The sequence below is a fragment of the Triticum aestivum genome, chromosome 5A (genome assembly GCF_018294505.1).
Source record: "Triticum aestivum cultivar Chinese Spring chromosome 5A, IWGSC CS RefSeq v2.1, whole genome shotgun sequence".
Classification (NCBI taxonomy): Eukaryota; Viridiplantae; Streptophyta; class Magnoliopsida; order Poales; family Poaceae; genus Triticum; species Triticum aestivum.
This window is the reverse complement of record NC_057806.1, coordinates 678,393,277-678,419,589: the sequence shown is the minus strand read 5'-3', so window position 1 is coordinate 678,419,589 and position 26,313 is coordinate 678,393,277. Positions and strand designations below refer to the sequence as shown.

The 26,313-nt window shown below is 47.3% G+C and overlaps 2 protein-coding genes across 2 annotated transcripts; one reads left to right on the top strand and one right to left on the bottom strand.

The window, feature by feature from the left end:
* Positions 1-12,252: 12,252 nt before the first annotated feature.
* On the top strand, positions 12,253-19,165 carry LOC123105920 (ABC transporter C family member 13). Its single transcript, XM_044528103.1, has 11 exons — positions 12,253-14,835; positions 14,919-15,239; positions 15,317-15,403; positions 15,606-16,280; positions 16,381-16,545; positions 16,918-17,212; positions 17,371-17,585; positions 17,746-18,051; positions 18,130-18,193; positions 18,313-18,552; positions 18,705-19,165. The coding sequence occupies exons 1-11, from the start codon at positions 12,775-12,777 to the stop codon at positions 18,806-18,808; spliced, it is 4,533 nt and encodes a 1,510-aa protein (XP_044384038.1). The 5' UTR covers positions 12,253-12,774; the 3' UTR covers positions 18,809-19,165.
* Positions 19,166-21,432: 2,267 nt separating this feature from the next.
* LOC123105919 (uncharacterized) lies at positions 21,433-24,235 on the bottom strand. Its single transcript, XM_044528102.1, has 2 exons — positions 23,864-24,235; positions 21,433-23,081 (listed from the first exon to the last, which is right to left on the bottom strand). The coding sequence occupies exons 1-2, from the start codon at positions 23,976-23,978 to the stop codon at positions 21,535-21,537; spliced, it is 1,662 nt and encodes a 553-aa protein (XP_044384037.1). The 5' UTR covers positions 23,979-24,235; the 3' UTR covers positions 21,433-21,534.
* Between the last annotated feature and the right edge of the window lie 2,078 nt (positions 24,236-26,313).

Below are 26,313 nucleotides of genomic sequence, written 5' to 3'. Positions count from 1 at the left end.
GTGGGTGGACCGGCGCTTGGGTGTTGTTCTTACTTGAACAAGCATCCCACTTATGATTAACCTCTATTGCAAGCATCCGCAACTACAACAAAAGTATTAAGGTAAACCTAACCATAGCATGAAACATGTGGATCCAAATCAGCCCCTTACGAAGCAACGCATAAACTGGGGTTTAAGCTTCTGTCACTCTAGCAACCCATAATCTACTTATTACTTCCCAATGCCTTCCTCTAGGCCCAAATAATGGTGAAGTGTTATGTAGTCGATGTTCACATAACACCACTAGAGGCTAGACAACATACATCTTATCAAAATATCAAACGAATACCAAATTCACATGACTACTCATAGCAAGACTTCTCCCTTGTCCTCAGGAACGAACGTAATTACTCACAAAGCATATTCATGTTCATAATCAGAGGGGTAATAATATGCATATAGGATCTGAACATATGATCTTCCACCAATTAAACCAACTAGCATCAACTACAAGGAGTAATCAACACTACTAGCCACCTACTAGCACCAATCACGGACTTTCAGACAAGAATTGGATACAAGAGATGAACTAGGGTTTGGAGATGAGATGGTGCTGGTGAAGATGTTGATGGAGATTGCCCTCTCCCAATGAGAGGAGCGTTGTTGATGACGATGGTGATGATTTCCCCCTCCCGGAGGGAAGTATCCCCGGCAGAACAGCTCTGCCGGAGCTCTAGATTGGATCCGCCAAGGTTCCGCCTCATGGCGGCGGAGTCTCGTCCCGAAAAGTTCCTTCCTGTTTTTTTCTCATCAAAAGACTTGATATAGGAGAAGATGGGCGTCGGAGAGCCACCAGGGGGCCCACGAGGTAGGGGGCGCGCCCTAGGGGGGGGCGCCCCCACCCTCGTGAGCAGGGTGTGGGCCCCCTGGCCTTCATCTTTGGCAAGGATTTTTCTTTATTTATTTTAAGACGTTCCATGGAGTTTCAGGACTTTTGGAGTTGCGCAGAATAGGTCTCTAATATTTGCTCCTTTTCCACCCTAGAATTCCAGCTGCCGGCATTCTCCCTCCTTATGTAAACCTTGTAAAATAAGAGAGAATAGCCATAAGTATTGTGACATAAAGTGAAATAACAGTCCATAATGCAATAAATATCGATATAAAAGCATGATGCAAAATGGACGTATCAAGGTCGTCTGGCCTTGTCATTCTTCTTCTTTGTTCTTGGACTTGGGCACGTACCCAATCCCTTCCTTGCCCACAACTCCCTTTTGGTTGGTCAAGAGGTCGTTGAGGCTCTTCTCGCCTTGTATGCAAGACACAAGACCTTTCTCAAGTTGCACCTTTAGCTTAGCGTTCTCCTCAATAAGATGCACATGCTCACAACATGGGTTAGTAGCATTTGCATTATCAATTAACATCATACGAGGAAAAGTGGCTTTCTCCTTGGTTAGCTTTACTTGAAGTTGATCGTGAGACTCTTTGAGTCTAGCATGAGCACCCTTCAAGACCTTGTGAGCCTTGTAAAGTAGATCAAACTCCTCTTTGAGTCTAGCAAGATCAACCTCAAGTTTGGCCTTCTTGGAGTTTAGCACATGAGAAACAACAAGAGCATGATCAAAATCTTTCTTTAACTTAGCATGATCAATGTTGTGTGACTCCTCAAGAGCCAAACGAAGACCACACTCTTCCTCAAGAGCATTGGAAAGATCCAAAACCTCATCGGCATAGTCACGACTATGCCCCTCCATCTTGGAGATAGTATCTTCATGAGACTCGATCATGTCATTGGCTTCACCAAGTTGTTCCAAGAGAGCAACAAAATGCTTCTTGGACTTACACTTGAGTTTACCCATAAAGGACTCAAACTCATTTTCCTCCACATTAGATCCCTCACATTCATCAATTCAATCCGTCAAGGAAGGATTATTAATGATGGTAGTTTTGATGTTGGGAGTTACCTTGTTGGTGGCTTTAGCCATGAGGCACTTGGCGGTGATGTTCTCATTGGGTGAGTCAAAGAGAGATATTCGTGGAGTTTTTGCAATGGTAATGGAGGCCATGGCAACCGAGTCATCATCTTATTCATCATCATCATCCTCATGGTACTCTTCTTGAACCACCAACGCCTTGTGAGGGGTTTTCTTGGTGAAGTTGCTCTTGTTGGGGAAAGACTTGGCTTTGTCCTTTCGAATGAGCTTGCCACCATTGTCTTCCCTCTTCTCATACAGGCACTCCGCAACAAAATGACTCACATTGCCACAATTGTAGCAAGTCCTTACACGTTGCTTGCTCTTCGTGCCACTTGAGTTGTTCTTGTTGAAGTTTGGCCTTGAGTTTTTCTTGCTCCAAAATTGCCTTGAAGCAAGTGCCATGTGTTCATGATAGGCATACTTTGTATCTTCGGGGTTGCTTTCCTCTTCTTCCTCTTCTTCTTCTTCAATGCAAACCTTGGCCTTCAATGCAAGGTTGGGCTTCTTTCCCCTTTGAGAGCGAAGCACCGCATTGTCGGCGGTCTTGTCCAAGATGTTCATAGCCACAAACTCATCCAATACTTCACTTGAGGTCAAAGTGTGGAAGTCCGGCCTTTGATGAATGACGGAGGACATGGCCTTGTGGTAAGGCATCATTGCCTTAAGGAAATTACGCTTGATCCAATTGTCATATGTGTCCTTGCTCCCGTGATCTCGGAGTGAGACCGCGAGTTTGGTTACTCTCCGATAAAGCTCATGAGGTTCTTCATCTTCTTTCATTGCAAACTCATCGGCTTCATATTGCACTACTTCATAGTTGGAGCGTTGAATGCTTGCGCTTCCCCGGTAGAGAGAGACAACACAAAGCCATGCATCTTTGGACAAGGCGAAGGGCCGAAGATGAGGTAGATCTTCGGGTGGAATTGCATCTTGAATGATGAAGAGAGCATTCTCATTGAATTGATTATCCGCGGCTTCTCGAGGAGTGAAGTTGCTTGGATCATGCGGATGGAAACCTTCTTCAATGATTCTCCAAAGATTAGTGTTCACATGATTTAAATGACGCTTAAAGCGATAAACCCAAGAATCAAAGTCCTCATTTTTCACAATCTTAGGGGGAGGACCGGCATGATTCAAATGAGTGGAAGGAATCGGTCCATCATAAACAAGTGGTGGTTCCACATGGGCAAAGATGTCGGTGCCATTTTTACCACTAGAAGAAGGAGCCTTTTCGCTACTAGCTTCCCCCTTGTCGGAGATAGCATCCGTCACCTTGTCGGTGGGATCACCCACTTTCAACGGTGCGGTGGATAGTTTAAGCCCTTCAATGAATTTAGTAAACATGCTTTCAACCTCGGTCGTCATTGAGGTTTTCAATGTCTCCAAGGCTACATTGAATTCCTCACGGGAGATCAAGGTTCCCCCATCACCCGTAGACGAGATCGGATTTACACCGGAGTGCTCCTCCACACCGTCTACGGTGTCAACCATACTCTTCGGACGGCAAAGTCCTTAGTAAAGAGACGAGGCTCTGATACCAATTGAAAGGATCGATATGGTTGACTAGAGGGGGGTGAATAGGCAACTAACAATTTTTTAACTTTTCTTTACCAAATTCAACTTTGCATCAAAGTAGGTTGTCTAGATGTGCAACTAGGTGAGCAACCTATATGATGCAACAATAACAAACATACAAGCAAGCAAGAGAAGTAACACTAATAATCTTGCACAAGTAAAGGTAAGAGATAACCAAGAGTGGACCCGGTGAATACGAGGATGTGTTACTGAAGTTCCTTCCTTTGAGGGGAAGTACGTCTCTGTTAGAGCGGTGTAGAGGCACAATGCTCCCCAAGAAGCCACTAGGGCCACCGTGTTCTCCTCACGCCCTCACACAATGCGAGATACCGTGATTCCACTATTGGTGCCCTTGGAGGCGGCAACCGGACCTTTACAAACAAGGTTGGGGCAATCTCCACAACTTAATCGGAGGCTCCCAACAACACCATGAAGCTTCACCACAATGGACTATGGCTCCGTGGTGACCTCAACCATCTAGGGTGCTCAAACACCCAAGAGTAACAAGATCCGCTAGGGATAGGTGGAGGAATCAAATATATCTTGGTGGAAGTGTAGATCGGGGCCTTCTCTACCACTCCCGAGCAAATCAACAAGTTTGATTGGCTAGAGAGATAGATCGGGCGGAAATGGAGCTTGGAGCATTAATGGAGCTTGAGGGGGAAGAGGTAGGTCAGCGAAGAAGAAGGGGACCCCCTTTTATAGTGGGGGTAACAATCCAACCGTTACCCCACTAAACAGCCCCGCAGAGGGCGGTACTACCGCAGAGGGCAGCCGTACTACCGCTGGACCTAGAGGTACTACCGCTCCCCCCTACGGTACTACCGCCCAACAGAGAGGGCTAGAAGACAGAGGAGGGACAGTCCCAGCGTGGTACTGCCGGACAGGCCTAGAGCGGTACTGCCACGGTGGCAAAGCGGTACTACCGCTCTCGAGCAGTACTACTGCACCTACAACCGCTGCAGGTTCCGCTCAACCCGACAGGAGAAATGCCCTCCTCGAGTTGAGGCGGTAGTGGCCCGGTACCGCAGCGGTACTACCGCTGAGGACACACAAGCGGTACTACCGCTGGTGCTAAAGACAGCTCAATCTGCAAGGAAAGAGACCTCTGACGATGCGGGAAGGCCCAGAGGGTGAGAAACGAAGGTGTACGTGATGATTCCACGCTAGCCAAACCAAAGCGGACCCCCTCTTGATAGTACGATGACTCCTAAGAAACTAGTCCACTAACAAGAAACGAAAGAGCTACACCGTCTTGAAGAACACTCCAAGGGGAGAGAAATCGTTTCGAGCCAAAGGATGAATCTCTGAAACGCTCAACGCACAAGGTTAGTCCGCAAATATGTTGTCATCAATCACCAAAACTACATCGAGAGAGATATGCCTTAACACTCATGGACCTCCTTGACGTGAGACCGACGCCAAAAATTCCTATAAATACCAAAAACCCCAGAAAGAAACCTAGATCGGGAGTTCCGCCGCCGCAAGCCTCTGTAGCCACGAAAAACCAATCGGGAGCCCATTCCGGCACCCTACCGGAGAGGGAAACCATCACCGATGGCCATCCTCATCATCCCGGCGGTCTCCATGATGAGGAGAGAGTAGTTCACCCTCAGGGCTGAGGGTATGTACCAGTAGCTATGTGTTTGATCTCTCTCTCTCTTGTGTTCTTGATTTGGCACGATCTTGATGTACCACGAGCTTTGTTACTATAGTTGAATCATACGATGTTTCTCTCCCTCTATCTTCTTGTGATGAATTGAGTTTTACCTTTGAGGTTTCACTATTATCAAATCGAATATTATTATGGATTTGAGAACACTTGATGTATGTCTTGCGTGGGATGCCCGTGGTGACAATATGGTGTTCTATTGATTCACTTGATGTATGTTTTGGCACCCAACTCGCGGATTCCCGAGGTGACACTGGGGTAATCTATGCATAGGGGTTGATGCATGTTTTTGTCCTTGTTTCTCTAGTAGAAATCTTGGTTCACTCTTTGAAGATCTTTGTGTTGGATTAAATATTATGAACCTGAAGTTGTTTGATGCATATCATATAATTGACCCACAGATAGTTGTGGTGACATTGGAGTATCTAGGTGACATTAGGATTGATTGTTGTGTATCATATGGTGTTATTTTACTACGAACTCTAGGGCTGTTTGTGACACTTATAGGAATAGCTCAATGGATTGACCGGAAAAATAACTTTGAGGTGGTTTCGTACCCTACAAGCAATTTCATCTTATGTTTTCCGCAATAGGAACTTTGGAGTGACTTTTGTCGCACGTTGAGGGATTTCAATATGATTTAATTATGTTACCATTGTTGAGAGAACTTGCACTAGTGAAAGTATGAACCCTAGGCCTTGTTTCCAAGCATTGCAATACCATTTTTGCTCACTTTTGTTACTAGTTACCTTGCTATTTTTATATTTTCATATTACAAAAACCTATATCTACCATCCATATTACACTTGTATCATCATCTCTTCGTCGAACTAGTGCACCTATTGTATTAGGTGTGTTGGGGACACAAGAAACTCTTTGTTATTTGGTTGCAGGGTTGTTTGAGAGAGACCATCTTCATCCTATGCCTCCCACGGATTGATAAACCTTAGGTCATCCACTTGAGGGAAATTTGCTACTGTCCTACAAAACTCTGCACTTGGAGGTCCAACACGAGTCTACAAGAAGAATTTGTGTAGTAGACATCAATTGTATGAATGAGACACGTATTACCATGTAAAAAACAAAGTCATTCTTGTGATCCCATCTACAAATACATATGGCTGCAAGCCTTGCCTTAACTCATAGCCTTAAGAAATTACTGACACATCGCGATCGGATCACAAGAGGAAATAATTGAAGATGACATAAAGATGAATGATTGATTGATAAAATGTCTTACAATGTTGTTGATTGTGATACACCAATTACAAGTATGGTTAACTTGGACAAAGATGACCACGATGATGATGACTATGGAGATGATAGGCTAGGGTTTGATGATGGCTTCTAGCTCTCTGTTTTGACGATGAGCTCTTCTCTATTGTGGATTAGACGTGCCCCATTTATAAAGTGTGAATGGTTGGATGCCCTGGTACCGATGGCGGGTGGTACAAGAGGGCGCGCTTGTACCATGATCGTCTTCCGCTCTTCTCTTCCGGCACCTCCTTTTGCCTTGACTTTGCTCCCACACTTCGTGTTTCCTTCAACATGATGATATTTTTTCATACTTGGGCCCATTTTCTACGGAAGCACATTAATCAACAGGTTTCACAATTTCTTATATTCATTAGTCACTGTAGGCATATTGGATTTATTCTTTGAGAAAATATGGGATTATCCAGTTTAAACGACGACGTGATGAGTGCAAAGTATCACCTGTGGCAATGCTATGGTTAGATGTTATTTTGATGCTCTTAGTTTTGCGGATGCATCCGTGTATGTGATATCTCCTTTTTATTGATCTGGTATTGGAGTAGAAAAGAGTATCCCGCGCCTATTTCCCCAAAGATGACCCTGGGTTATCGAACCCACTAGAGGAAGATTCACTTGAAGCGATGTCTCTAGCAAACTTTCGTCAAAGTGTCAAATCCAGGTTTTGACCGGATCAGCAAGCAAATAGTGGTTCAAACACTTATAATAAAAAAGGTACGGGTATGAGGTCTTATGCTTACAACCTTGTATTCACGATGGGATCAAATATAATATTAGTTTCTACGCTAGAAGTCACCTATCGAGATGTGCTTGTTATAGATCGAAGTGGGGGATGTGTTCAAATAACATCTTGACCAGCATGAGTCCTGCATCAAGAATCAGTTGTCCTACCGCAGGCCCTATCCATCGCGCGGGGTTACCTTGATAATTAAGATAGTGAAGTAAGACAAGAGCTTTGGGCATTTAATGACTACACCTCATTTCTCCCCAAGGATATGATCCATGTTACCCTACTAAACCTTACTGTCACCGGTGTTCGGTATAATACTTCACGGTTTCCTTGCTCCTAGCCTCACTTGTGCTCGATCTCCATAATCATGGGTACTTGCAGGGATGAAGATCACGGACAAGACAAGATACATCTTCACATAACAATTTTATTTCACACATACGGGGCGTTATATCAAAGTCTTCCACTGACCCCCTCAACAAATACCTCGGGTAGCAAGGCTTATGCCTCAACCCGTACCTTATTGAACTACTCACACATGGAGATTAGACTGCAGGAAGAAAATATCAAAGAACACGTCTTGAGATTGATAGATTGCAATATGTTTTACAATGGATGCCTCGTGTGATGCACGATTACATGTACGAATGGGATGTGGATGAGCACTATGGTGGTGGTGGAGATGGTGGCGGCTAGGGTTTCTAAATGATGATGAAGAGGCTCTCCTTCTGTGCTCTGTGCTCCCCTATCATTTCACATTTCGACGGGGTCCCTTCAACAAAAGTTGTTGGGTTTGACGATCTGCCTTGGAATCACGCCCGTATGAAACATCGTTTTTTGTGCTATGTCCTCGCAGACGCTTACTGGTAATTCCTTTCTCCTCCATTCTTCTTCCATTCCATTGCCACACATGATTTCTTCCTTTTTAGCCCATTTCTTGTGGAATCACATCAAAGAGAGGATTTGTGAAATTCTTTGCATTCATTAGTCATTACTACCAATATCGAAGCGAATATCACTTTTAGTTGAAATATCTCGGTTTAAACAAGGGTGAAATGAGTGTAAAAATATCACTCATCGGTATGACATAATCATAAGTATGCTTTTTAAAGTAAGAACGACACATTACTCCACCACACAACAAAGTGTCAAGGCAATGAATGTCAACTCAATGAAACTAGATGAAAGTAACTTGGTGAAACTCCCATATATCCATGAGAGCGATTTGATCTCTATAAGTAAAACAATCAGCTTGTCTTGGTCTACTTCCTGCTCCGATATTTTTGTTATACTTTTGTCTACTGAAAGTAACTTGGTCTACTTTTGTTATAATTCATGTTCTGGCAATTGTTCATGTGATCGAACAAACCATCAAACAATCTTTGCAGCTTTTATAGTGGGCTCTTACTGAAATCTATTGACCATTTCCTTTTGTTCCTCATTGAGTTTGATGCTCTTACTTATTGAAAAGAGCTACAATAAATCCCCTACTTGTGAGCTATCAATGCCCGTATTCGGATCCAGACAAAGTAGAAAGCTAGGGCTGCCTGTGGCCTCCGATGGAGTAAGCGCGAGCCATCAGTGCCCCGAGTCGGCCTCCCCTCACAAAGAGGAGGATCTAAACATGTCTAGTGTCATGCCCGACACGTTCAACTCCGGCGCCGAGCTAATCCATCTCGATCAGTATTGCGCAGTGGAGGAGCTTGCAACAAAATGTTGGTCGGGCCGGATAGTCTAAGTTGAAGGAAACTATTGTTTGGATGGCCTTCTACCGGAGCTTGCAACAAAATGTTGGTTGGGCTGGCTAGTCTAAGTTGAAGGAAACTATTGTTTGGATGGCCTTCTACCTTCCTAGGTTGGCTGTATGTGGAGGATTGCTCCTGGGATGGCTGGGTCGTGGCATGATGTTACCCTTTGGTAGTTCTTCCATTGCTATTGCATCTTCGAGCGCTACTTCCATGACCACGAGGACAAGGGCAAGTACCAGGGCAGTGATATCTCCTTTTTATTGATCCGGTATTGGAACAGAAAAGAGTATCCCGCACCTATTTCCCCAGAGGTGACCCAGGGTTATCAAACCCACGAGAGGAAGATTGCCTTGAAGAGATGGTCTCTAGCAAGCTTTCGCCAAAGTGTCAAATCCAGCTTCTGACCGGATCGACAAGCAAATAGTGATTCAAACACTTATAATAAAAAGAGGTACGGGTATGAGGTCTTATGCTTACAACCTTGTATTTGTGCTGGGATCAAACAATATATTAGTTTATGCGCTGGAAGTCACCCGTCGAGATGTGCTTGTTGCAGATCAAAGTGGGGGACATGTCCAAATAACATCTCGACTGGCATGAGTCCTGCATGAAGAATCAGTTGTCCTACCGCATGCCCTATCCGTCGCGCGGGGTTGCCTTGATAATTAAGATAATGAAATCAGACAAGAGCTTCGGGCATTTAATGACTACACCTAATTTCTCCCCAAGGATATGATCCATATTGCCCTACTAAACCTTACTATCACTGGTGTTCAGTATAACACTTCACGGTCTCCTTGCTCCTAGCATCACCGGTGGTCGATCTCCATGATCCTGGGTACCTGCGGGGATCAAGATCACGGACAAGACAAGAGAAATCTTCATGAAACAATTTTATTTCACACATACGGGACGTTATGTCGAAGTCTTCCATTGATCCCATCAACAAATACCTCGGATTACAAGTCTTAACCCATACCTTACCGAACTACTCACATATGGAGAGCAGATCACGAGAAAAAAACATTGAAGAACACATCTGAGATTGATTGTTTGATTGCAATATATTTTAAAATGGATGTCTTGTGCGATGCATGTACAAGTATGAATGGGATGGATGAGCACTACGGTGGTGGTGGAGATGGTGACGGCTAGGGTTTGCGGATGAGGATGATGGTGAAGAGGTTCTGGCTTCTGTGCTCATCTCCTTGTTGACATTTCGACGGGGTCCTTTTAACGAAAGTTGTTTAGGTGGACGACCTGCCTTGGAATTCACGCCATACGAACGCTCAGAACGCCGTCTTTTGTGTTGTTTTCACGCAGACATCTCCTGGTGATTCCTTCTTCCTCCATTCTCCTTCCATTCCATTTTCACACGTGATTTCTTCCTTTTTAGTCCATTTCTTGTGGAAACACATCAAAGAGAGGATTTGGAGAATCCTTTGCATTCATTATTCATTAGTATCAATATCGGGGCGAATATCTCTTTTTAATTAAAATATCTCGGTTTAAGCAAAGGTGAAATGAATGTAAAAATATCACTCATCAGGCTGCGACGTCCGTGGTTGAACTTCCTCTCTAATCCTATGAATATAACATGCTACATTTTGGTACTCAGATGGCAAATATGATAAAGTTCCCTATGCCATGTCCTATAGAAAATGCTAAAATTTGGTACTCCAATGACATGTATAATGAACTTTATTATGCTATGTTCTATTTTGATATGTTCTATATGAACTATGTTGTATATCATGTACGAACTATGAAAGTACGTGTGTTAATCCACGTTTCATGCTTGCCTATGTATTCGATTTTCGACAAAGGGTGAATTTTACAGATGTAGCATCAAGTAAATACAAACACAATGAGTACACACCTGGCCTATACATAGTTAGGATGCACACAGGCAACACGAACGCACACACATCTAGACACGCCGGCAAATAGCTAAGTCATACAAGACGAAAATTATGCATTTGTGCGAGAAAAAAGGAAAAAGATCCGAAGCGATCAAACAATGATCGACAAACTACAACAATGATCATATCCGTATCAACAATTTCTTTACATCACATGATGACTAGGTTCTTCAATAGCAACACCTTCATGAAGGGCGATGCTCAAGCGTCTTCATAGCCGGATCCAACCACCAGAGGTCGGATTCTAGGTTTTTCACTCTGAAGAACATGTCTAAGCATATCCGAGCAATGCCTTCAACAAGATATGACACAAAAATATCACCATTGTGAGGAATAACCCACTCGGGTCAAACCTAGGATTTTCACTCGAGACCTCGAGACCGGGTACTCGAGGAGCACAACCAAATTGAAGTCAATTATGTGTTGTCGCTACCACTTTTCTACGATCTCAACGACCATGCTCAGACTTGGATAGACGCAACACACCCATCGGTGTCGCACGACACGACACATGGGAGGATCCCGCCGCCATCGGGCTTTGCCCGACGGAGTAAGCCAGCCGCCGTAAGAGGGAGACACAAAGGAGGAGGTGCCGGCGGCGGAGATTGGGTGCCATCCTCTGCGGAGGTGACGGGTGTGTCTGTTAGGTCATTAGTTATTCTTGCCTATGCATTTGATATTTTGGATACGAGGGAACGAGGACAGAAGTGAACACAAACGAGGGATGGCCGGGTGGGCATATTTGCCTATTCTGATTGCAGATGCTTTTGGAGATGAAGGTTCCTAAAAGCTCTTTTCCTCCTACTGGAAAATACCTGTAGTTTTTTACTCCCTCCGTTCCAAAATATAGCGCGTCCTCGGTTTCCGTGCTTCAACTTTGACCATTAATTTAATCAACAAGACCGACTGCGGCGGGCGAAAAAATTATACCAATGAATTCGTATTCAAAAAAAGTTTTTAATTATATAATTTTTGATCCCGCCGCAGTCGGTCTCGTGGGTTAAATTTATGGTCAAAGTTGAACCTCGAAAAGCGTGGGCGCGCTATATTTTGGAATGGAGGGAGTATGTTTTAACTGCACATGTGTCACCCTTTTTTTAATAGGAACACAGTGGTAGTGGCAGTAGAATAGTGGTGGTGGTACACTCTTAGCAAGGATGCGTTCACGTGCAGTGTGTCTGAAACAAACAAGAGTCGCCAGACTAGATCGAGTAATAAATACTCCTAGTACATATATTATCATCGGAAGAAAATTAAGGACTGCGAACCCAACCCTGCCACGCACGGTCCGAAGAGGAAAAGGAAAAACCCACCCGCAACTCTCCTTGCTTGCCGTGTGTCTATAAATGCCGCCTCGCTCGTCATCGTCGTCGTCCCGTCTGCAACCCAAAAACCGTCCCCTCCTCCTCAGTGGAAAACCAACACGCCCCCTACCACCTGACCTGACTCGACTCCTCTCCTCTCCTCTCCCACCGTCGCCCCCGACCCCCAAATCCCACCTCCACCCACCTACTCCTCCCTCACCGCATCTCCCCGCCCCCCACGCGGCACGGGCGCGCGGACACGCAGCGCCGACGAGCGGGATCGCCCAAGAACACGTAGCAGCAACGGGCACGGGGCGGGCGGGAGAGACACCCCGTTCCTTCCTTCATCCATCCATCCATCCATCCGTGCGCTGCCGCTGCATTTAGACGCAAAAATCCACCGAATCTCCCCCGTCACTCGCCTCGTCCGGCGAGCCGGTAGCGGCCAAAACCCCCGCCTTTGTTCCCATCCGCGCCCGCCGCCCGCCCGCCCGCCCTGAGCTCTCTCGCCAGCGGCCGGGTGGGAGGCCCCCAATGCCTTTTAAACCCCTCGCCGCCCCCCGCCCCCTCCTCCTGACGCCCCCGATCCCACCCACCCAATGCCGCGCCTCCGCGCCCACACCCCCCTCCCCCTCACGGAGGCCGCCGCCGCCGCCGCGCACGCCGCGCTGCTCGCCCTCGCGCTCCTCCTCCTGCTCCTCCGCGGCGCGCGCGCCCTCGCCTCCCGCTGCGCCTCCTGCCTCAAGCCGCCCCGCCGCGCCCGCAACCTCGTCCACGATGGGCCGCCCCTCGCCTCCCCGCCGCCCGCCGCCGGGGGCGCCTGGTTCAGGGCCGCCCTCGCCTGCTGCGCCTACGTCCTGCTGGCGCAGCTCGCCGCGCTGACCTACGAGGTCGCGGCCGCGCCGCCGCCCGTCGAGGCCGAGGCGCTGCTGCTGCCGGCCGTGCAGGCGCTGGCCTGGGCGGCCCTGCTGGCGCTCGCGCTGCGGGCGCGCGCCGGGGGCCGCGGCAGGTTCCCGGCGCTCGTCCGGGTCTGGTGGGTGCTCGCCTTCGCGCTCTCCGTCGCCATCGCCTTCGACGACTCCAGGCGCCTCATGGGCGCCGACGACCGTGATGCGGACTACGCGCACATGGTCGCCAACTTCGCGTCGCTGCCGGCCCTCGGCTTCCTCTGCTTGGTTGGTGTGATGGGTTCCAGCGGTGTCGAGTTGGAGTTCAGTGATGACGACACCGGTGTCCACGAGCCCCTGTTGCTCGGCGGCCAGCGCAGAGGTGCCGAGGAGGAGCCCGGCTGCCTGCGGGTGACTCCCTACGGCGATGCCGGGATCCTCAGCCTTGCAACGCTCTCATGGCTCAGTCCGCTGCTCTCGGTTGGGGCCAAGAGGCCGCTCGAGCTGGCTGACATACCCTTGCTGGCTCACAAGGATCGTGCCAAGTTCTGCTACAAGGCCATGAGCAGTCACTATGAGCGCCAACGGCTGGAGTGCCCTGACAAGGAGCCATCGCTGGCATGGGCAATACTCAAGTCCTTCTGGCGGGAGGCGGCCATCAACGGCGCCTTCGCCGCGGTGAACACCGTCGTGTCCTATGTCGGCCCCTACCTGATCAGCTACTTTGTGGACTACCTCAGTGGCAAAATTGCCTTCCCCCATGAAGGTTACATCCTTGCCTCCGTATTTTTCGTATCAAAGTTGATTGAGACGCTCACTGCTCGCCAGTGGTACCTGGGCGTGGACGTCATGGGGATCCATGTCAAGTCCGGGCTGACGGCCATGGTGTACCGGAAGGGCCTCAGGCTGTCGAATGCCTCAAAGCAGAGCCATACGAGCGGTGAGATTGTGAATTACATGGCGGTCGATGTGCAGCGGGTGGGGGACTATGCGTGGTACTTTCATGACATATGGATGCTTCCACTGCAGATCATCCTTGCGCTCGCCATCCTGTACAAGAATGTCGGGATCGCCACTGTCTCGACATTGATAGCCACCGCGCTGTCAATTGCTGCCTCGGTTCCTGTGGCGAAGCTGCAGGAGCACTACCAAGATAAGCTGATGGCAGCAAAGGATGAGCGAATGCGCAAGACTGCAGAGTGCTTGAAGAGTATGAGAATTCTCAAGTTGCAGGCATGGGAGGACCGGTATAGGATAATGCTTGAAGAGATGAGGAATGTTGAATGCAGGTGGCTCAAGTGGGCTTTGTACTCACAGGCCGCAGTTACGTTTGTTTTCTGGAGTTCGCCAATCTTTGTCTCGGTCATAACTTTCGGCACTTGTATATTGCTTGGTGGCGAGCTCACTGCCGGAGGTGTTCTCTCTGCATTAGCTACCTTTAGGATCCTTCAAGAGCCTCTGAGGAATTTCCCTGATCTCATCTCCATGATAGCTCAGACGAGGGTGTCTTTGGACAGGTTGTCTCACTTCTTACGGCAAGAAGAGTTGCCGGATGATGCAACAATAAGTGTTCCACAGGGTAGTACAGACAAGGCAATCGATATCAGGGATGGCAGTTTCTCTTGGAACCCATCTTGCTCAAACCCTACGCTCTCTGATATACAACTTAGTGTGGTGAGAGGCATGAGAGTAGCAGTCTGTGGTGTGATTGGTTCTGGCAAATCAAGTCTATTGTCCTCTATACTTGGGGAGATACCCAAGCTGTCTGGCCAAGTAAGTACACGCATAAAAATAAAGAGAGTTGATGCTAACTTGAATGACAGTTTAATTACATTTTCCTTCTGCTCCTTATTCAGGTTAGGATCAGTGGTACAGCAGCATATGTTTCTCAGACTGCCTGGATACAGTCTGGAAATATTGAGGAGAACGTTCTTTTCGGCACTCCAATGGACAGACCGCGTTATAAGAGAGTACTTGAGGCTTGCTCCCTGAAGAAAGATCTTCAGTTGCTCCAGTATGGAGATCAGACCATCATTGGTGACAGAGGCATTAATTTGAGTGGAGGTCAGAAACAGAGAGTGCAGCTTGCGAGAGCATTGTACCAAGATGCTGATATTTATTTGCTTGATGACCCCTTCAGTGCTGTTGATGCTCATACTGGAAGCGATCTATTTAAGGTCTGTATCGATGTTGCCTTATTCTATTTTTTTTAAAGGTGCTTCTGTTTCATAACATGTCAGATTTTGTGTTGCAGGACTATATATTGGGGGCACTAGCTAGCAAAACAGTAATTTATGTAACCCATCAAGTCGAGTTCCTACCAGCTGCTGACTTGATATTGGTAATACTACTTTTCTCACAAAATCTATTAGCCTATTGAGTTGTTCAATTTGACGTGTTGTTTATCCATGTTTCCTGATTAGAAAAACCAGCAGATTCTGCATGAAAGTTGCGCTATCTTTTCTAATACTTCTCATTGGACTGTTCATGGGATAATGGGCCCTTGATCTCTCATTGTGTGTTTTTTTTTTGTCATGGCACAGGTTCTTAAGGATGGTCATATCACCCAAGCTGGAAAATATGATGATCTTCTCCAAGCTGGAACCGATTTCAATGCTCTGGTTTCTGCTCATAATGAAGCTATCGAGACCATGGATTTTGGCGAAGATTCTGATGGAGATATCGCTCCTTCCGTTCCTAACAAAAGATTGACACCAAGTGTTAGCAATATCGATAACCTGAAAAATAAAGTATCTGAAAATGGGAAGTCATCTAATACACGTGGAATTAAGGACAAGAAAAAGAGTGAAGAACGTAAGAAGAAGCGTACTGTTCAGGAAGAGGAGAGGGAGCGAGGAAGAGTTAGCTTAAATGTTTATTTAACATACATGGGGGAAGCCTACAAAGGTTCACTGATTCCACTCATTGTCTTGGCGCAAACCCTGTTCCAAGTTCTTCAGATTGCCAGTAACTGGTGGATGGCATGGGCAAACCCACAAACAGAAGGAGATGCACCTAAGACAAGTAGTGTGGTCCTTCTTGTTGTTTATATGTGCCTTGCTTTCGGGAGTTCATTGTTTGTGTTTGTGAGAAGCCTTCTTGTAGCTACATTTGGTTTAGCAGCTGCTCAGAAACTATTTATAAAAATGCTAAGGTGTGTGTTTCGAGCGCCAATGTCATTCTTCGATACTACACCATCTGGACGGATTCTGAATCGAGTAAGTTTAGATCATGCTCTTGCTCCTAATTTGTATTTGACACCTGTGTGGCTTTTCTAATTTGCATACTCTAATCTTCTTCAATCATACTTCATATCAGGTTTCTGTAGATCAAAGTGTTGTGGACCTTGATATAGCATTCAGGCTAGGGGGGTTTGCATCAACAACAATTCAACTCCTTGGAATCGTTGCTGTCATGAGCAAAGTCACATGGCAAGTTCTGTTTCTTATAGTTCCTATGGCTATGGCATGCATGTGGATGCAGGTAAATTGCTAAACTTTCAGGTTTTCTTTTAGGGCTAACATTACCTGGGATCCTTAATTTCTTTAATGGAAATTGTAATACAAATAAGGCAGATAGCAAGGGTAGATACACCTAAATGGCTAAATGAATCACTAAAGAATTATGCGCACATAATTTTTTTGGCTGCCTTTGTCATTTAACTAGCAGCCAATTAACCAGAGAACATATGCATATGTTCAGCATGAAAGTATCGAAAGTTGTGAAGTAAGCTTATTATTCTTAAAGCACGAGGCCTGTGTTCAAGATAGCTTGATGATTTTGTGTACCAAAAGACTTTTAAAGATCTTCATCACACAATAGATAATGGATGTCCTTGCTACCATGAACTTGCAGAGATATTACATTGCTTCATCGAGGGAGCTGACTAGGATCTTGAGTGTTCAGAAGTCTCCAGTGATCCATTTGTTTAGCGAGTCAATCGCTGGTGCTGCTACTATCAGAGGATTTGGTCAGGAGAAAAGATTCATGAAAAGAAATCTTTACCTCCTTGATTGTTTTGCTCGGCCTTTGTTTTCCAGCCTTGCAGCTATTGAATGGCTCTGCCTGCGAATGGAATTGCTCTCAACTTTTGTGTTTGCTTTCTGCATGGCAATACTTGTGAGCTTTCCTCCTGGAACAATTGAACCAAGTATGTCTTATCTGCTGTCTCACACACCGTTCTGTTGCATTTTATGATCTTGCCTTACCCAATAGATCACTTGTTAGGTGCACTAGAAAACTTGCATATCTTTTTCAATAAAATATGGCAATATGCTTCTCAATCTAAACAAGCTTTCCAATTGATAGGCATGGCTGGGCTTGCTGTCACATATGGACTCAACTTAAATGCTCGGATGTCAAGGTGGATATTGAGCTTCTGTAAATTAGAGAACAGAATCATCTCTGTTGAGCGTATTTATCAGTATTGCAAGATTCCTAGTGAAGCACCACTGATTATCGAGAATTGCCGTCCCCCTTCCTCATGGCCTGAGAATGGAAACATTGAATTGATTGATCTCAAGGTAAACTTAGCCCGTAGCCATTATTTATTTGTCATTATCCATTTGCTCTTCGTTATATATATTCACCAAAAGTAGTATGTAATCTATTTTTCTTCTTCTAAGCTGAACATACTTCTGTTTTATTTACGGCATCTTATTGTGCTTTTGCTAAATATCATAGGTTCGCTACAAGGATGACCTTCCCTTTGTTCTACATGGAGTCAGTTGTATTTTTCCTGGTGGGAAAAAGATTGGGATTGTAGGACGAACTGGAAGTGGTAAATCTACTCTCATTCAGGCTCTTTTCCGTCTAATTGAACCAGCAGGAGGGAAAATTATCATTGACAACATCGATGCTTCTGCGATTGGCCTTCATGATCTGCGGTCACGGTTGAGCATCATTCCTCAGGACCCTACATTGTTCGAGGGTACTATCAGAATGAATCTTGACCCTCTTGAAGAGCGTTCTGATCAAGAAATTTGGGAGGTATGCCATGGTCGCTTTTATGCTATCCTCATGTTAAATGTGCCATGATCTTTATGGAAGAGAATTCTTTTCTTTCAGGCACTAGAGAAGTGCCAGCTAGGAGAGGTCATTCGTTCGAAGGAAGAAAAACTGGACAGTCCAGGTTTGTTCTAATTTTGAATATTCAAACACTTCTTCAAAGAGTGAGCATGACACTTCGTAAAGCATGACACCTCGTAAAACAAAATTATATTTTCCTGGATATTTGTGGTGCCATTGCAGTACTGGAGAATGGGGATAACTGGAGTGTGGGACAGCGCCAGCTTATTGCATTGGGTAGGGCGCTGCTTAAGCAGGCAAGAATTTTGGTGCTTGATGAGGCAACGGCATCAGTTGACACAGCTACAGATAATCTCATCCAGAAGATCATCCGCAGCGAATTCAGGGATTGCACTGTCTGTACAATTGCACACAGGATCCCAACGGTTATCGACAGTGACCTAGTCATGGTGCTTAGCGACGGTACATGCTCCTTCACACGATTAACCAAGACCATCACATGTTTTGTTTCTTACTGATCGTATGTTGAATTATCCGAGTAACACTCCTAGCTAAACACTGTTCTTGGAGCAACAGCCTTTACGGTGAATTCACCTTGTTCTTGTTTATTTCAGGTAAAATTGCGGAGTTCGACACACCCCAGAGGCTTCTGGAGGACAAGTCCTCGATGTTCATGCAGCTAGTATCCGAGTACTCCACCAGGGCGAGCTGTATATAGAGAGAGAGGCTTAGCTTAAATCCCCCACCGAGAATAGAGGCTGGGAGGTAAGGTAGCCGAATCTGCCAGTCTACTCACACCATACAAGTAAGTAGCAACACCATAGGGCGACGCAAGACAGGAGGATAGGAGAGGTACATGAACGGGAAAGAAACGCCCGGCGCGTTCCCTGACCTGAATAACCATGGATTCTACTTCGAGGGAACGCGGCAGGCGATCGAATGCCACGGGAGGAGTTGGCGGCATTAACCGAAGCTCTGATGCTTTTGTATGTGTAACACTGTACTGCTTCTCCCCTTGCATGATGGGAAAATGAACAGAAATAACGTGGGTAATAAAGGGGGAAATTTTGCTTTCCTTTTTGGCGTCAGATTGGAGTGCTTCATCTCTGTGACAGCTCCTATGTTACGTATTGAAACTGTTCTGTGTTTAGCCCGAAAATGTGATGCAGTGGATGTATGCGTGCAAGGTAGTCAAAATCATGATCCTGGATCGGATCACAGCTCTGTTGTAGGATCGTAACGCAAATTGTAGAATCATAACTACTTAGCTCCATTTACAAATATAAGATGTTTTTGATATTTCAATATGGAACATAAAAATGTGCCTATACATCTGATCTAGAGAAAAAAGTTAGAAAATATTTTATATATGAACGGATGGAGTAATAGATTTCTACTATCATAGGGGTTGGTTTAGATCGTGAAGTTGTAGAATCGTACACAATTCCGACTACCTGTATGTAGGTTCTGGTTTAGTTCTTCAGTGGACGACATCAGTACTTCCTCACTTCCTCAGGAGAACTAGTCGGGGAAATGCAAAATGGTTCTGGTTTGGGCACTGCTCGGCGCTGGTGCGCCGGCCCAGTTTTTCGGCCGGTCACATCTAATGCGTTAGATTCGGTTGTTACCCACCGTTAGATCAGGCCTTTTGCTTTTTTTTTCCTTAAACAAAACGGCATCCGATCCAAAATAGCATCGCTGGACATCCATGACGCTTGAGGCCGGACCTTGAAGCTCCCACCGGCCCCGACGCCGGCTGCCGTCCCCTTGAAGCATCAGCAACTCGCCGTTGGGTGCCGTCCCCGCTGCCGGTCGCCATCCTCGCAAGACCCGTGCTCGTCGGTTCCAGCAGGACCTCGTCGGAACACCCAGCCATCGTTTTGTAGAAGCACCGTCGTTGTAGAACGCTCGACCCTTACGTCGTTGCAGCAAATTAGCCGCCGCCGCCGGCCGTTAGGCCGTAGCTCCCGGTGTTGCCGCTCACACCATTGTAACCATGTCGGCGCCCAGTAGAAGCTTTTTCCTTTACCGATTGAAGTTCTTTCCTTGCCGGTTGAATTTTTTTCACGGTTCAAAGTTTTTCTTCCACACCCATTTGAAGCTTTTCCATGCTTGAAGCTTACTCCTTTGCCGGTTGAAACTTTTTTCATGGTTCAAAGTTTTTCTTCCACATCAATTTGAAGCTTTTCCATACTTGAAGCTTACTCCTTTGCCGGTTGAAGCTTTTTTGCACACCGTTTGAAGCTTTTTTGCATCTGCCGTCGCCGGCCACAAATTCGCCGTCGTTGGTTGGAGCACGTCATTCTGACAGTAGTAGCCTTTTTTGTTGCTGGACGCAGCTTTTCGCGGCGTGGGTTGCAACTTTCCTCATCTCCCAGTTGCAGCTGTTTGTTGTCATGGGTCACCAAACTACACCGCCGAAGATTATAGCAAATAGCGACACCGGTTGTAGCAAAAAAATGATATAGTTGTAGCAAAAACCAGCTGTGTTTCCAACTCGCTTATTGGCTGTAGCAAAAAACAACTGTGGTTCCAGCTCTGGATTTGGCCGGTTGAAGCAAAACAAAATGCTAGTTTCAGCATCGTTATCCGCTCGCTGGCATCACAACCTTCGCCATGGTCATCCATGGAGACTCATCGGCACGGCTTGGCATGGCGCCCCCTGCACGGTCCCAGCACCTCCGTCGCGGCGCCCCGGCACAGTCCAAGCACCTCCGTTGCAGGAGAGTTTGTGCATCACGGTGCGGAGATTGAAAAAAAATCACGCGGTGGAGCCATCTACAGAAGCGTTTCTGGAGGTAGGAGACGATACACTGTAGCAAACGAGTGGGCCACATTTGTTTTGGGAGGAGATAAGATAGGAGGGGTGGTGGGCCAAGAAAAGTCACACGTGGGTCGTTACCCTGGGCGAATAAGATGCAGCAGCGCTGCTATGCTGCTATACACACGACGACGTGTGGACGACTTGTGCACGGCAGCACATGTCAAGCCGTCCATGCATACTATCCAGCGCATATCAACGGCTGGATTATCCATCGTCCCACTGTCGTGCACACATCCATCGTCTATACAGCAGTTTGGAAGATGCAGCGTTCGATCGCGTTTAATCAGAAGGCGCTCGCGCGTCCGGCGGAGCGTTCGGCCGGCGTGCCGAAACGCAAACATTTACCTTCTGGTTTACATCTTCAGTGCACGATATCAGTACATACTCACTTCCTCAGAAAAACTAGTTGGGGAAATGCAAAATGCTGGGACGTAGAAACTAGACAGCCAGAGCGACACTTTTTTTTGTAGATACAACACTGGAATTGTGATCTAAAAATACCCAGCACTACAAGTCCACTTGCAAAGCTTTATCAATATATCATACGTACCAACCAACATTCTCAACACAAACAATGTACATGAATAAGCAACAGGGATAGACCACAAAGGCGACGCGGCCTAGCACCGCTCATCACCATCCCAATTATCTTTCTCCTTCGGTCCGGTCGGGCCTTCCTCCTCGTACAGCTCCGCAGGAAGACTGTCGAATATGGCCTCTGCCGTGAACCGGAGGAAGAACGGCAGGAAGCTAAGCACCGTGTCCACCTCTGACCGCGAGTTGTACGTCACGGTCGGGCCCCACTCCCTCATGTACTGCAGCCAGCACGGTTCCACCACGGCGTCTCCAAGGTATTCTGCCGAGATGATCTTGTACCTTGTGCTCGAATCGATTGACAGGTCGCTCCGTGCGACGTCATTTCTTAATCCGACGCCGAGGTTTTCAGAGCCCTGCAGGTAGCAGCCAGGGTGCGCGTAGCTTGCATGCCCATTCCTCGACGAATACACGATCGCCTTGTTTCCAGAGATGAACTCCAGATCGCAAGCGTCCACCCATCCTCCCCCGCTGTGTTCTGAGTAGTAGACAGATGAGAGTTCTCCAGAGAAGTTACTTATACGGAGGGTGAAATGCTCCCAGTCTCCGGTATGCCTGCCAACCTTCTGCAGAGCAAAGCTTGCAAGTCCAACCTTTATTGTTGCTGGCCCGTTGAACGGGCAGAACACCCACATTGCAATGTCAGTGAAGGTCCCTCCATGAGCCGGTTTGACATGAGCATAGAGCTCAGCACTCTTCAGATTACCAACTTTGACAAACTCACGCGTATCATCATCTGGGAGGTCAATCCAGTACTCACCGTCGTTCGTCCCACCAGCAGGCAGGTTTGAGCCACCAGCAAGTATTGGATCTCCCATTTTCATATCTTTCTTGTTCAGTGTAGCTCCATTCTCAAAGAACCAAGAAACTGATGACGGCAAGTATTTCTCTTGTGGATGGAAGAACACAGTTGGGCCATAGTGCTTGATTAGTGCATGAATCTGCTCTAGATCAGGCATGGCTCTCAAATTCGGGTCACAGTTCTTCAAGCAGGGAATGCCTGATTCCTTATTGTTAACTGAATTTGTTTCACAGAAGAATGTACCAACAGGTATACCTCGTCCTGCTGTCCCTCGGTGGCAAGGCCTCGTCTTCCAAACTTGGCATGTACGTTCCACATTAATGACTGACCTAAAGTTTTCACATGGATCCGTGAGGTCTTGTCGCACACACCGGACCGCCTCCAGTGAGGGCTTCCTTGGTCCTCTTGTAACCACATAGCCAAGGGGTTCATAACCCTCCGGGGGTGATGGCAACCAGAAGCACCCGCATTCACTATTGTCATCTTCATACACACCAGCATTAGTCCAAACGAGGGTGTAATCTAATGGCTTCTCGAGAGCGGGCCTGCTATTGATTAACTGGCAGCTAGCCGCTTCCCTTGCAACAACAAGAGAACCCTGTAAAAGCCGGTCATTTTGTTGGGCATAGTGGCCAAGGCAGTGGAAACCATCAGGAACCTCTTCTGGCTCATAGAACGTAGCTCCAGAGTAGCTCCATATATTCCGGAGTTGGGTAACATTTGCAATATCAAGTTCTCCTATGCATATCACGCCCTTTGCGAAGTCCCGTCCTGTAAAGTAGTTGCTTGACAAAGTTACTACAAGGTCCAAGTGTTCAGCAAAGCAAATATATTTGGCAAAACAAACAACGATCAGTTTGAGAAACAAATACATTGTTTTGCACATGCAATTATTCGCTTTATACTAAAGAAAAATGAAGGAAATTGCAACCCCGACACAACAAAAAGTCAAAAATCGAGCCCAAGTGGCCTATACAAACTTAAACTACAGATTTCACTTCTTGAATGAGCCAGCTACAGTTCTCATGATATATGATCACAAATTACTCTTGCCCCACAAGGAATGCCTTTGAGGCTACGATCGCTACCTTCTAAAATGATATGCCTTCCAAGTAAAAGCATGGCGATCCTGGCTAAGCCACTTCAAGCGCAAGTAACAAGAGGGAGCCACTACGACAAGCTATGTGCAAGAAATTCCCTTGAGGGAATCCATCGTTTTATAAATTTATCAATCACTGTGTTCATTCAAGAATATGTACAGGGAAGTGAAATCTGCATATAGCATAGTAGGACAGAATTAAACCAATCAGGATAAATTGTATTGTTATAACCGTATTAAACTCCCCTTTTGGAAAGAAATAAACAACAGAACAGTCAATGATGATAATAATTGAACAAGAAAGTAGTAACCAACAAATTAAGTAGGGATTCATACAAGTGAATACTACTACTATTCATGAAGCTACATCAGGCCAATCATCAATCAATGGTCATAAGAAAACGATCCACGAACTGATTCAAGAACTGATAAGAGAGGAGAAGGCGTCAGAAACCTTGCGGCCATGCGGGCAAGGGCGCCGGCAGCTGGAACGGCTCCGGCAGCCGGGCCGCGGCATCTTCCCCGGCGCCGAACAGGTCGCCGCAGCAGAAGCAGCTCCACCCACCCATCGCCGACCGACTCCTACCTTTCCCCTCTCAGCTCCTCTCCCCGTACTATTATAGGTCAGCCGGCCGCTGGATCCGGACTCCCGAACTCCGGTCAAACGGGAGCGGCTCGTCCATCAGCTGGGACAAATCGCCGGCCCGGCGGGGTTGATGGCGACACCGGGTAGGCCTCGGATCCAGTCAGGCTCGGACTGGGCGGCGGCTTTTGTTATCAGGAGAAAAGAAAACACAAAGGTCGTCGCTTTCGGCGTTGGAAAATCAGAACATGTTTTGGGCTTGCCGTGCACGTATACACCTGGTTTTGCGCCGTGTGATTTGGACTCAAAATGCGCATATTCTACGAAAGCAATATGTTGTTAGATTTTTTTTGAGACAACAATATGTTGTTAGATGATTAGAGGGACATAGATATCCCAGCCTATCAGGTTTAAGTCCTGATGCTTGTGTGCGATCATAGGATGAGTGTATGTGTATATGTAGCGCTTGTGTTTATACTGTGTTAATAAAAATGTGCATATTCTGCGAATAGTAAAATACACACAGCTAATCCTAAAACTATATGAGGTAAGTTTGTCCTAATAATATTATGAAAAATGCACATATAGACTCTAAAAATTTACTAAGAGTTAGGACATTTCAAACGTCGAATCGCAAATTCCCTCTAGCATTCGTCCATGGATGGATGAGACCAGTTTACGGACACGGATGCGGGAGACGGACATTCAACGATATCCGCATACATTTCAAACATGGTTCAAACAAACCGGACGAAATTCAAACAAACTCGACTGATTTCATTCAAGTTCACATATAATTTACATAAAATGAACGATATTTCGACCGTTTAACTAAAAACAATAAAAAAACTTAAAACCTATACCGGACGACCAGCTCTATCCTGCGGCACCGCCGCTGTCGTCATCGTTGTCGTCCCTCCAGCGGCGGAAGGGCGTCGGAGGACCACAAGAACCTTGTCTGGCGGCTGCATGCTGCTCGCGGAGGAGCCGATCCACGTCCTATTGCACGATGCGGAAGGGCGCCTTGGCCACTGTCGACGTTGGCGGAGGAGTCGCTAAGCGACCACTCTCTCGTCGATCTTGGCGAGCTCGCCGTCAAGGCGGCGGCGGCCGTCTCCACGGTGGTGAGGGAGGTGTCGAGCGCCCACGTGGTGGCGAGGTCCGGGTCGTTTCAGACCCATTCCGGTGCCGCAACGCTCTTGGTGAACGCGGAGCAGCGACGGGCATTGCGCCGGTTGTACCGCGCCTGCTGTCTCGCCCACTCTCTTTCTCATATACGATGACCCTCGAGCCCAAGGCACCGTCGTAACCACCTCCTCGGGGTAGTGCAGGATGTGGGCACGGGTCTTCATGATCACGAGCAGCAACTTCTCCTTCTTTATGGGGCGGCGGTTGCGGCGTGACATCGACGAGGGCCCATCAATGCGGGCGTGTCGGCTGTGCGGTGGGGCAACGTCGGCTAGTCCTTCACGCGGCGGTGGCGCTGAGGGACGCGGGCTCGGCCTTCACGCGGCCTCCAATGTGGAGGTCGTGGTTGCGTGGCGGGGATGCAGGTTCATCCTTCACCTGCCGGAGTGGAGACGCAGGCCCCTGCTTCACACAGACACGTGTCAGGGACGGTAACTCCTCCTTCATGCGTGCCAGCGATGGTGGTGTCGGGCCCATTTGACAGAGTGAGCGCTCCATCATGATCTCCATCTGACGGACGTATTCTTTGTCCGTCAGAGCGACCTCCACAAGGAGAGAGGGTCGTTGCTGCGGCTGCTGGTCCTCCTCCTCGTCGGAGGAGTATCCTACCGTGGTGGATGAAGATTCACCCAGAGAGCGAGGGCGGCAGTGCCACAATCCGCCTGACAAGGAACTTCCACCGCCTTCGCCTACTGGCGCGGAGAACCGGGACTTTGGCATCATCGCTGGGCTCGGGCACGATGGCGGGGAGATGGAGGGAGAGGGGGACGATGCTCGAGGGGGAGGAGTGCGGCTCTATGCATCGATGGCGCACGACTTAAATAGCCGTGACCAGGCCAGGCGAAGGGGCAGTCAGCCCAATTCAATGCAGTGCAGTGGTTGGAGTTGGTTTCTCGGGACACGACGTCTACATTGAAGCGCGACGCCCAGGAGGTCACGTTCGTCAATGTCACCCTCCCGTCTAGTCAAATCACGGGCATCAATGCCGGACGATGTATGCTCTAGGCCAACATGAATGCAACACGGGTGCACGACAAGTGGTGCAAGCGTTCGAAAGAATGCGCGAGAGAGGCGGGTGGGCCATGCCAGTCAGAAGTGGACATGGCAGCGGTCCGAACGCCCGCATCCCTTCC